Below are 12,993 nucleotides of genomic sequence, written 5' to 3' on the forward strand. Positions count from 1 at the left end.
TGTACATGTGTGGGAGTAGACAAAATGTATATGAGCCAGATTCCATCTTCCACGTGTATGTCACATGTGTATGTGGTGCACAGATATGAAATTTCCCCATCACACCCACAAATGAACTACTCCATAAGTTGTCTAAGACAGGAAAAGTATATATATATATATATATATATATATACACACGTGGGGTGAAATTCTAGGGCAGTGTCTAATGGGTCAGACACAAACAATGGCCTGTATTTTTTCCCCCAACACACACAGTGAATGGAATTTTCAAAAGAGCCTAAGTGACTTAGGAGCAAGAGTCCCACTGAAAGTCAACGATTCTTGCGTCCTTAAGCCACGCAGGCATTTGTGAACATTTCAGCCAGGATCTGTAAAACTGAATTTGTCAGGACTCTGCAGAGATTAGTCCTGGTCTGGAGGGCTTGTGCGGGGGACCATGTCGGTTAGCATATGAACATCATTGAAAGTAGTTTCGCAGTGTTAAGATGCATCATTTTGTGGCTAAGAGTTTGTCTATAAAGGAATAAGATGTCAGGGATCAGGGCCCGGAACAGAGTCTGTCTTCTGGCACCCCGACAAGTGCAGCTGGCTTGCAGCAGGATCCCTGACTGACTGCTCCACCTAAATGGCCAGGAAGAGCAGCTGGCTGGCTGTTAGCCCGGCAGCAGCTCTCTAGCCGCTCCATGAATTCATGTCCACAGCTGTGATCCTCCCTGTGCCTGCTGCTCCTTGCCGTGCTCCAGCCTTGCTCCTGCTATTGCTTTGTTCCACGACCATGTTCCTGCTCAGTCCAAACTATCTCAGCTTGCTCCCGGCTCCAGCTTCCTCACTCTGACCCTGATTCTTGACTGCGGTTCTGACCCTTGCATGGCTACTGGCTTCCAATCCAGGTTTTGACCCTTGGCCTGGCTCTTAGCCCTGGCTCTGACTCCTGGAATGGCTACTGGTTCCTGACTCCAGCCTGGGCCTTGGGACTGGATTTGCTTCCCAGTTCCTGCTTTGACCACTAGGCATGACTCTTGCACTCTACATTGAACCTGACTGCCCATGGGCTGGTTTCTAACATAAGCAGTTACAAGGTCAAAATGTGCATTTCCCAAGACCACTTTAGCTCAACCTGTGGGCCTCCCACAGAATGGAAGGGGTGGACGTCAGTGACGTAAGAGCACATTAGAATATGAAAAACAATGAGAAAACAGCAGGGCATGTAAGTATTGACTTAAAGACTGCACTCCTCAGGCAGGCTCTGTTACAGGTGCAAGTGGCTTGCTGCTGCGGAGACCAGAACCACATGATTTCTTCTTTTGGGGGGAAGGCCCTTTTCCATTTTAAGATGTCAAATTCTGAGCTCTGGTGAAACTCCATTCCCTTCAGTGGGATTACTCTGGATTAGCAGACAGCACCATCTAGTCCCAGAGACCCAGTTCCCTTCTCTCTTACACTGGGCTGAATCAGGAGTTGAAGTCAGTGTCTTTAAATTTCAGACCTTTCCCTTTCTCTCGGTGGATTCCTGCCCTGTAATTTCTGAAATGTTTTCAGACTCATGCTGGCTTTTCCTCCCCACCCCTGAACAAACCTAGCTGATTTAAAAAAAAATAGTCACTGAGAGACTCAGCTAGACTCCATCTAAATGTGCTGCATGTTAATTAACTTCTAAGAAAGAAAGCAGCAAAGGTTTTTCCTCCCATGAGATATTTACTCCCCAAAACAGGGACCATCTGGATTTCTAAAAGAAATTAATGCATTTAGGACCAGTGCTGTAATAATCATAATGATACAACAGGGATTTCTGGCTTGTTTTGCATGGAAATAGGTGATTTAATTTGTTTTATCATCAAAACAGAACACTGGATTAAAAAAAACCCAAATCCTCCATGGAGAGAGGTTTTTATGTGTAGTCAGTCACTGAATCACTAGGAAGGGAATTTAAGAGAGATGGATCTGAGCCAGAACCTGAGATCCAAACATCTCTGGTGAAGCTGGCATCTAATATTCAGAGATGCTGAGCACCTGTAATTCCCACTGGCTTCAAAGGGCAGCCACTCGGAACACTGTATCATGTCTACTTCTGTGCTTAAATAGGTATTTAGGAGTCCAACCTTAGGTACTCAATGGTTTAGCTCAATGGTTCTTAACCTATTTACCATTGTGGGCTGTATAACAGTGGGTTATGTGGGCCACATCGAATACTACCAGTATGGCCCTGAGAATGTCACATGGGCCACAGGTCTGTGTTGACTGGGTCGCAAGTTGAGAACCATTGGTTTAGCCTAAGCAAATTGCCCAAAGTTACACAATGAGTTAGTGGCAGGGCAGGGAGCGGAAGCCAAGCCTCCTGGCCCACATTCCCCTTCTCTAGCCACCAGACCTCTTCCCTTCTGTATTTCACTTGAAAATGAGGTCACTGGAGGGTTTCTCACCCAATGGTACCTACCCAGTATCATCAAAGTGATGTCTCAGCACAGCCCAGACAGTGACACAAATTGTTGGGGTGCCTACAAAAGACAAGAGAGAGAAATCATTATTTGTTTATTGTTATTTATTGCTCTTATTTGCAGATCGCACATCAATTCCATTTGATGCACAATCTTTCTCCACGGAGGTTTTATGTTTCAATGGCTTATAGGGAAAAATGCTGCTAGGAATGACCCCAAACCCTACAGCTTACAATAGGATTGTTCTAGAAATGAATGTAGCAGTCCTTACTCTGTAAGGATCTGGCATGCGAGTAAGGACTTCAAGTCCGAAACCAGAGAGGGTGAGTTGACTTCAGTGAGGTTTCATGAGTATAAATGACGACATGGAGGGGTCTATAGTGTTTTAGGCCAATATCATAGAATGGTGTAGTATTAGATTGTTGTGCTGTGGATATTGTTCAATCACCACACAAAACACTGGAAATAAGCCAGGTTTCCTATACTTAGAGATGCTGTGGTATGCAACTGCTGCCCAGAGGCAAATGTTGAGTTTTAATGGCATGCATTGTATTTTTGAAATGGGGCAAATGAAAGATTCAACCCCTGGTGGGAAGATTAAGGAGAGAGACTGACAGAAACCACAAGGACGTAGACAATTTAGGGTCTAGCAGAAGGTGAGACTGACAGCCACAAGTAAGCTTCATACATTTTGCAAAGCTGAGTTGGTGTCACTTTGGTTAATAAGTAGAATTAATCTTCTCAGGTCCTGTCTTGAAGCTACTAAAATTGAGAATACCACTTTCTACACATATTTGGTTGAGCAAAGCAGAGCTCTGTTAAAGAAGAACATATCCAGATATTCTCAAAAATTAAAATGGGGAGAGATTGAACAGCAACAAAAATAAATGTTCTGGGGAGAGGAAATAAAACGTGTTAAGCTGAATCCAATTTTAATATTCTCAATCTTATGAAAGACCAAGGATCTTGGGTGTATAATGGATGTTTCTAAAATTTCAAACCAAAACATTACATTAAAAATGAAGATCTGATGCAAGTGTAAGCATGAGAGGATCAAACTGGTCTGCTGTGTCTCTTGCTTACAATGGCGTAAATCACAAGTTACTCGAAAAAAGTCCGTGGAGCTACAACAATGAAAAGTGGGTGTGAGATCAGAATCAGGACCAACGTATCAATTGCAATCCAAACATTGCTTCCATACGAGGGCATACACAAGGGCGGGGGGCAAGCAGTGGCGCAGGCCCTGAGGCCACGGCGGGAGCTGACAGCTCCTCCAGCCATGAGACTGCAGAGGGGAGTGAGAGCACAAACTCTTCAAGCCCCAAGAGCTTCCTCTCTGCCCCTGATCTGGCCAGAGAAGCTCAGTGATCCCACTGTAGCCAAGTACTTGTGGATTCATCTATTGACCTAGCTCCATGACACATGGATTTGCATTGAAATGATGAGTATACTGCTGTTTGTTTCCACACATATGGTGTTTGTGCGTGTGCTGATATGGTTCAATATATATAATATGTGTGTGTTCTATGTGCCCCTTCAACAGGGGTCAAATTTAAATTCCTGTGCACTTCCCTGCTTCTGTATTGTATAAGGCTGTTCTGATCTGGGATCACCTGTAATAAGAACACACACATGCACACCAGGAAAAAGTTATGCATCTCCTTTTATCATTTCCTCCCCTGCATGCTTCTGCCCTTCCAGGTTCCAGGCAAGGTCAGAATAAAGGTATCATCAAAATGCCACTGAAAGGCCTATTCTTGCAGAGAGAATTTCTTCCCTTATCAAGAGCAGAAATCACAAGAAAACTCATGAGAAGATAGGCTCTCTCCTGAAATCATCAGTCCTATTTTGCAGGGCTAAGAGGACTGAATAGTTCAGAAAAGCATCCACATTTATACTTGTCATTAATTTTGTGCTGAGTGCTCTGCAGGCCTCAGCCCTGCAGAGTGTGGACCATCCTTCAACTCCTATGCATGCAGCCCCCTGCACTTTGAAGTGTTGGACATCTTTTGCTCTGGGGAATTTATGATCCTGAAATCAAATATTCACCTGAGAGAGGGTTGCACTATGGACTGGTAATACATATATGTAGTTCCTTAATGATATAGCCTGACAATCCCTTTTTCACTATGTCTGTATGCTATCTTATCTTGTTCTCATATTTAACACTATATTCAGATGCGCTAACAGACATAGGCCAAAAGATCCTGCACTCAGCTCTATGGGGATGGAGCTTTACACCTGCAAGGAGTTTCATTAAACTCAGTGGGCGCCACCTAGGCACAGAGTCCTGCTCTTTTAGATTAGATGAGAAGCAGTGTTGTTGAGTGGTATATATGCTGGAGGATAGGAATAGGATACAGAGGGACCTAGACAAATTAGAGGACTGGGCCAAAAGAAACCTCATGAGGTTCAACAAGGACAAGTGCAGAGTCCTGCACTTAGGACGGAAGAATCCCATTCACTGTTACAGACTAGGAACCGAATGGCTAGGAAGCAGTTCTGCAGAAAAGGACCTAGGGGTTACAGTGGATGAGAAGCTGGATATGAGTCAACAGTGTGCCCTTGTTGCCAAGAAGGCTAATGGCATTTTGGCTGTATAAGTAGGGGCATTGCCAGCAGATTGAGGGACGTGATCATTCCCCTCTATTCGACATTGGTGAGGCCTCATCTGGAGTACTGTGTCCAGTTTTGGTCCCCACACTACAAGAAAGATGTGGAAAAACTGGAAAAAGTCCAGCGGAGGGCAACAAAAATGATTAGGGGGCTGGAGCACATGACTTATGAGTTGAGGCTGAGGGAACTGGGATTGTTTAGTCTGCAGAAGAGAATGAGGGGGGATTTGATAGCTGCTTTCAACTACCTGAAAGGGGGTTCCAAAAAGGATGGATCTAGACTGTTCTCAGTGGTGGCAGATGACAGAACAAGGAGTAATGGTCTCAAGTTGCAGTGGGGGAGGTTTAGGTTGGATATTAGGAAAAACTTTTTCACTCAGAGAGTGGTGAAACACTGGAATGGGTACCTAGGGAGGTGGTAGAATCTCCTTCCTTAGAGGTTTTTAAGGTCAGGCTTGACAAAGCCCTGGCTGGGATGATTTCATTGGGAATTGGTCCTGCCTTGAGCCAGTGGGTTGGTCTAGATGACCTCCTGAGGTCCCATCCAACCCTGATATTCTATGAGTTTTTAGGGCTCTGGTTTAGCATTGCAAAGACCAGAGTTCTATACCTGGCTTTCTCACTTCATCATTCTGTGACTCTATTTCCTCTCCCACTCTTTGTCTGTTTAGCATGGACGAGTTCCATACCTGGAGCTGTCTCTTATGTGTATATATGGGGCCTAGCACAATGGATCCCTGAACCCAGTTGGGACTTGTAGGTGCTAGAATAATACAAACTGGAAGACCAGAGTTGTAAACATTTTCAGATTTCTTTGCTGTTTTTTAAATTACTCTAAGAAGTTATTTTTATCCATGATCAGTTTTGAAGGGAACATGTTTTACAAAACATAAAACATTGGGCCTAACCTTGAGAATATGCGATTAAACCTGAGACAAGCAGCTGCAATAAAAGGTTTCTCTTGTGTCTGGCATCTTGGATTCTTTGCCAAAATGTCAATTACATACTGTCTGGTTAACATGCATGAAAGATGAATTCGGTCCCAGAAGTTTCACATCCAAAATAAGCACATTGCATATTATCATAGGATTCTCTAAAGCACAGTTTGTTTCTTTCCAAGATAACCAGCTCTTATTTACCTATCCATCCCTGGATTGCGAAGCAGGCCTTACTTGGACTGCTTTCCATTCAGCCATCAGCTTTCAGACATGACTGAAGCCTCAAGGAATGGGTCAGAGCTGCTATTTTTGATTTGTATAAGCAGAAGACTTCCTATTAAGAACATCAACAGCTCTTCTTGCAAGGAGAAATCCTCTAAAGGAAACAGTAGGCTTGCCAATGATGCAAAATCCTCCTTATTTTAATGCAGGTCTGGCTAGACTGGGAGACAAGAAGCAGTTTGATTTATAATGGCAATACTGATATCTGTAATACCAGTGCGAGGGAAAAAAAAAAACTTACCTCAGTTATTCCACGTACAATGGAGAAGTGGGAGTGGTTTGGTTTGCTTCTTTTTTGACTATTAAAACACTTCTTGGACTGCTACAAGAGGCATGTTGGTTTTCTTCAGAAAGAAAGACTCTTGGGTCTACATGGTTCTCTAGCCAACCACATGACTTGCCTATGAGCACTGCTGAGGACCCCAAAAGGAGGTCTCATTCATCTCAAATTGGGCAAGGAAGATGGTTGTGATGTTGGGGCTTTGGGGTGGGAGGTAAGGAAGCCCTCCATTTAGACTACATGTCACACACACTTGTACACACAAACACATGAAAAGCACAGAAATGCAAGTGCCTGGAGTTGGTGATTGAAAATACCAGGTGGCTTCTGCTTTGATTACACTCTTTTGCTTGTTCTCAGTCAACTCCTCATTTTAAGAAAAAAGTAGGCGGCGTAAAGTCTTTCGCATGCATTAGGGTTAAAAATAAACAAAGTCCATGTAAGAAATGCCACCCACCCCAGCCGATGATGGTGTACCAATAAAAATATCTCCTCTCTGGGAAAAAGGTCTCCACCAGTAAGGTGAAAAGGTACAATCCCTCAATGAACAGCCAGAAATAGTTGGACATGACGCAATAGTGGAAAAAGATCATCACTGCTTTGCATTCCACCTACAAAAAAAAGAGCACAAATAAAGTTATTTTGCTGTTTCACCCCTGTTTACGGGGATACGAGAACTAGACACCGATCCCGAAATCCTCTAACAACAAGTAAAACAATCTGGCCTTTTATTTTATAATACATTCATCTAAAGAGTTTATGAAAACTATTAGAAGCCACTTAAAGAGTGTAGCTCTAAAGGGCAGAAAACCATTTTTTGCAGGTAGGTGGTATTTTATGAGTGCTTTCAGGAAGCTTAAGAGCTTCCACTAGTAGTAAGGTGCATGCCGATAATGGCAGCTAATTGCTAGATTACAGTCCTCCATGCCTTAAGTGCAGGTAAGAAAAAGAATCCAGTTTTGTAAAGAGAAATCTAAGGAAGGGTATTAAATAGAAGAAAAAGTGTGGAAAGGCCTGAGATTGCTAAGAGGCTCATAAAGGATGCACCCTACTGTGCAAAGTTCAGAATTTTACTTCACTGCAATTTGGTGGAAGCTGTCACTCAGTGCCAGGAAATGAAAAGTGAGGATAAGTGTGAAGAAAGCTGAATGATTTACCATACAAAGCAAATGGGGAAAAGTTTTAGACAAAACTACAAATCCACTCTGTCAAACTCTGCTGGAGTCTGCTGAACCCTACACAGACATTGTGTTGGGCAGACTTGTCTTTGCAATGTTGCATGTCAACAAGATGATATTGAACCTGCAACATTGCCCACTCACAAAACGACATCACAGAATAGCCCTGAAAACTGGAAGCTCATCCCTGGAGCTTGGGGAGGAGAAGACACCTGGTTGCCTCCCATTTACACTCCAACCTCTGGACACATCCTCAGCTAGTGTGAATTGGAATAGCTTCATTCACTTCAATGGTGCTACACCCATTTATGTCAGCCAAAGATGTGGTCACCAGAATGTAGGATCTATGGGACTCACCACTTGTGATTTGAAGTTCATGGAAACTTTGCAACTACTCAAGTAGGGCTGAGTTAATGGATTTTCGGTCTGGGAGGGCTGAATCAAATTTAAAAAAAAAAAACAATTCTGGTTTGATAGGAACCAAAAATTTTTTTTCACAAAGTTTTCACCAAATGCAAAAATGCAACTCTTTCATAAGCATAACTCTTTCAGCCAACTCAAAATGTTTTCAGTGGCCTCAAAACTATGCTGTTAATTTTTTGGTTGAGCATTTCATTTTTAACTGGACATCTATGGTGGTTTCCCCCCTTTTTTTTGCCATTTTTTTTAATTAGCCAAAAATTAATTTGAAATGACATTTTGAGTCAACAAGTCCAAACAAAACGTTTCAAAAGGAAATGGTCAAAACAAAATGTTTAATCTCTCTAAAAAATTTTTTTCAACCAAAACCATTTGTCAAATTCAATCTGATCTAGTGTCTCTGAGCTGGAAATTACACCGCCAGCTCAAAGTATAGACATACCCTTAGAAGCTGGAATCTGTTTAAGCGAGAAAGAAAAGGCTGACAAAGAAAATAGAGTAACACTCTCTTCCTTTGGAAAAAAATCATGGGACTTTACATCATAACTAGATGGGCAAGAGACATGTCAGTTTAGTAACTCATCTAGATGTTCATCAGAATGATGATGGGTTTGGATAAAGTAAGAACCAGATCAATAGTTACCCATAAAATAGAGCCAAACAAACTGAACTTTTCCTGAGGTTCAAAAAAGTTTTGATATATTTTTTAAATATATCTGTATGTATTTTATTGTTACACACCATTCAGTGACCCCTACAGCATGGCACTGCAGTGCCAGCATTAGGCATGGACCTATGCTGCTGCGCAGAAGCAAAAGAGCTATCCTCACTAAGTGAACTTTACTGGGATAGTCTACAGAAGCAGAGTCATAACTAGGCATTTTAGCACCCAGGGCAAATCAAGCATATTTGCATCTCCTACTGCACCCCCATCTTTTTCTGCCCCTATGGCTTTGCGCCCTGGCAGCTGCCCTGCTCACCCTGTCCTGATTACGGCCACAGTTTGAAGTTCTAGGATATTTTTAAGTGTCTATTAGAACAATCTTCTTTCTTCCCCAACCCAGATATGTTCAAAAAAGACCCCCCCCATCCGAGGTCCAGGGGCACTTGGTCTCTTGTGCCCCTCAGCCCCATCCTCTTCTAGCCATCCAGGCTCAGGGAATGTAGAAACTGCCTGGATGGAGCAAGGCTTGAGCTACAGCAGTGAATTCTCAGCTCTGCTGATGGCACCAGACTATGCTTTTTAGTCTTAATTCTGGACATAAGAATGGTCCTACTGGGTCAAACCAAAGGGCCGTCTAGCCCAGTATCCTGTCTTCTGACAGTGGCCAATGCCAGGTGCCCCAGACGGAATGAACAGAACAGGGAATCATCATGTGATCCATCCCCTGTCACTCATTCCCAGCTTCCGGCAAACGGAAGCTAGGGACACCATCCCTGCCCATCCTGGCTAATAGCCATCTCCCTTGTGATGATTGGCTGATTACTCCAACTCCCTCCTTCATAGTTCACTCCAGGCTCCTCTTTCTCTTTTATTCCTGCCTCCTCTCAAACTGCCTTGAACTCATTCTCTTCCCTTTGTTTTTCCTTTTAGCTGTTCACCTTCTGCCTTCCCTCCTTACCACACTCCTATTCCAGAACCCAAACTCACAATACGGGTGTGTGAATAACAATAAGGTTAATAAGCAAAACCAGCCAAAAAGGTCTCGCATCATGGAAGCAACAGGACGTCTGCAAACCACCATCACTCTGTTTTTATATGACATCCCTTTCTCTCATTGTTTATTGTTAATAAAATTACTTGTCAAGTTTCAGAGGGGTAGCCATGTTAGTCTGGATCTGTAAAAAGTGACATAGAGTCCTGTGGCACCTTGTAGACTAGCAGAAGTATTGGAGCATAAGCTTTCATCTGACAAAGTGGGTATTCACCCACGAAAGCTTATGTTCCAATACTTCTGTTAGTCTATAAGGTGCCACAGGACTCTAAAATTACGTATGTTATTATTTGTAGCGCCTAGGAGCCCCAGTCATGGACCAAGACATTATTGTGTTATGTGCTGTTACACTGGAAGCTGATCATGATACAGGTTTGGATTTTCTCTTACTATGCATTTGCATGAGTCAAGGACAATGAAGGACAGATCTCAAGTGGTGCGTCCAGGAGCAACTGCAATAGAATCATAGAAGATCAGGGTCGGAAGAGACCTCAGGAGGTCATCTAGTCCAAACCCCTGCTCAAAAAAGGACCAATTCAACTATTAATACAAATATTTAAGAATCATTATCTTCTTAGAGAAAAACAATGGACGCCAACTTTGGTTCTACTTACAGTAGATATAAAACAATGGTTGCTTTCCTGTTCTGCATACAAAATCCCATCTTTGATGAAGACTGATATTGCTCGTAGAATAAATGAAATAAAGAGGTTCATGTGAATAAAGTTCCTAGTGCAGTGAAGCTTCCTAGAAAGAGAAGAGAGGAAATGGGGCTGGCGGGTGGATGATTGATTTCTCTCTTAAGAATACAACATCAAGACTGGTTATTTCACGTCTGAACATTTGTGATCTCAGCCAATCCAGCAACTCAGAAAACAGTATTCTGTGCTTTCCATGGGACTGGGAGACCTCAGCGTTTTTTTATATCTTACTGACCTCATGGTCTTGATGATATCATATGGCAATGAAGTCTACCGGCTAACTGTGCATTGTGTGACAAAAAATATTTTATGTCTATGGAAGATTTTTAAATGTATTTGCTCTAATGCTGGCATCTCTTATTGAATTTTAGCCAAAATTTTGATTCCATTTTTAACCTTTGCATTGTAGGTTTAGGTTTTTAGACAGAGGGGAATTTTGCTTTCCTGGTTTAAGAGATGATACTCATCAGAACCTTGATAATGTCTGTGCTTAATTTTCCTGGATAGCGAGTACACAGGTGTGAAAGTTGGTTCCTACAGAACTTTCCATGAAGATTTCATGGGTGGCACCTTCAAACGTGCTCAACCTAACTACTCACATTGAAGTCGATGGTAATAGTCCCATTTACCTTACTGGGAACAGAGGTAGGCCATTTTACCATTGACTGCAAGATTTCATTAATCAGTGATTTGGGAGAGGAAGGATGGTAACCTAAGGTAAGTCATTACGTTTCTCTGTGCTTCCTTTTCCCATCTGTAAAATGGGTATGATAGCACTGTCCAATTTCCCAGGGATACTGTGAAGATAAATATCTTAAAGATCATGAAGTGTTCAGATACTATGGTAATAGAGGCCAGATATGTACTTAAGATTGATCAGAATTAGGCCAATGCTGAGTGCTTTGGAAATTCCAATCCCATGTGCACTGAAATATGAACAAAACCAAGTCTCAATGACACCGCCCGTTGGAAAGATCTGATTTTTAAGGGATGCTTGCATCTTATTTTTGTAACTTCTGAGGTCGAGGACTTGCTTTTTTTCGGTCCCCTGGGCCTTGATATTTTGTCCCCTCTACAGAGATGAGCGATAACTCATTCCTGGTGACTCACCTGAAACGACACAGAATAACCATTGCTGTGGTGAGGGATACAAGGGACGTGCTGTATCCCACTGTGTACAGAGCCTTCACGGAGAGATAGTAGTAATCCTTGAGAAACAAACACATGGTCACCAATAGTACTGTCACGCAGGGCCAGATCTTGCTCACCTCACTCAGGGGAGTAATTCCACTCACCTCAGCTCTTAATAGGACTGCTTGGATGAGAAACACGAATGGGACTGGGCTCACACATGATGTCTTCATTTACTTCTCCCATGCCATGTATAATGACCAGGGTTAGCGTAGGTTTGGCCCTGTCTGTGGTGTTAGTGCCTTACTGAGGTGACTGAAAACTAGAATTTTGCAATTGCACTGACTCCTTCCTAGGTTTTTCAAAGGCATAGCAGCTTATTTTATGGCAGACTATATGCCGTATTAGCTATAAGGATTAATAAACTAATGTTTACAAGAGCTACATGCTGCATAAGCGGTATGTATTAATCGTATGGAAATATGCAGTATAATGCTAGAATACAAGCAAAGCCCTACCTCTTTTGAACTCATATTTATGGATATGAATAACCTGAATAATATGGATGTCATATGGCTCAGCCCTGAACCATACAATTAACATGTGTGCACTGTTTTTCACTTGCTCCTCATTTTGAAGGGTTCCTACCTGATTTTCAGACTCCGTTTCATTTTCATCAAACCCGCAGGCATCATAATAATGAGGGAAAGGTTCAGACCAGCCATCCTCTGTGCAGTTTCTGCTGATGTCCCCTACATCTGGAGTGGATAGAAGCATCATGTAAAGTAGGTCACAAGGAAAATGCCATTGCCAAACCAAACCACAGGAAACATCTTCCTTTACTGATTGAAGCATTACCACACAGTTCCTGGCCTGACAACTTCGGAACTTAAATCTTAGCTTCAGACCAAAGACTGCAGTTGTGGAAGTATTTAAGAGGAGGATTCTGAAGCCAAGAAGGATAGCTAACATGCTTGTTCACATCTCCAATTACCCAGAACACTCTACCAGCACATGGCTGTTCCAGAGCAGTAGCTCTTGTGACATCACTGAAAAATTAGACCAGTGCATGTGGGTGCACTGAATTCTTTTCTGAATGCCCAGCAAGCCAGAACTGTAGAATGCTTTCTATTTATTGAGCCATTATGGTTTCTTCTGTTTGGACTGAACCTCAACCAGAATTGATTACAATTTCAGCTTCTGCATGAGGATTTTCTGCTGCTCAGTATTTTTTATTTTTAGAGCAATTTTGTTAGGCAGCTCATCATGTCAATGGCACTGACCTTATTTTATAG

General features: G+C 42.5%; 2 protein-coding genes across 7 annotated transcripts in view; both read right to left on the reverse strand.

Moving 5' to 3' along the window:
* GHRHR (growth hormone releasing hormone receptor) overlaps positions 1–12,993 on the reverse strand; it is a 1,095,940-nt gene that overhangs the window by 505,543 nt on the left and 577,404 nt on the right. The window lies entirely within an intron of this gene.
* Positions 1–12,993, reverse strand: part of ADCYAP1R1 (ADCYAP receptor type I) — a 144,608-nt gene that overhangs the window by 44,850 nt on the left and 86,765 nt on the right. For all 6 annotated transcript variants that reach the window (XM_050942648.1, XM_050942651.1, XM_050942650.1 and 3 more), the window contains 5 exons: positions 12,347–12,456; positions 11,678–11,775; positions 10,481–10,613; positions 7,011–7,164; positions 2,438–2,498 (listed from right to left, as the gene is read on the reverse strand). In XM_050942648.1, the coding sequence (XP_050798605.1) occupies positions 2,438–2,498; positions 7,011–7,164; positions 10,481–10,613; positions 11,678–11,775; positions 12,347–12,456 (556 nt within the window). The remainder of the gene's footprint in view (positions 1–2,437; positions 2,499–7,010; positions 7,165–10,480; positions 10,614–11,677; positions 11,776–12,346; positions 12,457–12,993) is intronic.

The sequence above is a fragment of the Gopherus flavomarginatus genome, chromosome 2, assembly GCF_025201925.1.
Source record: "Gopherus flavomarginatus isolate rGopFla2 chromosome 2, rGopFla2.mat.asm, whole genome shotgun sequence".
Lineage (NCBI taxonomy): Eukaryota > Metazoa > Chordata > Testudines > Testudinidae > Gopherus > Gopherus flavomarginatus.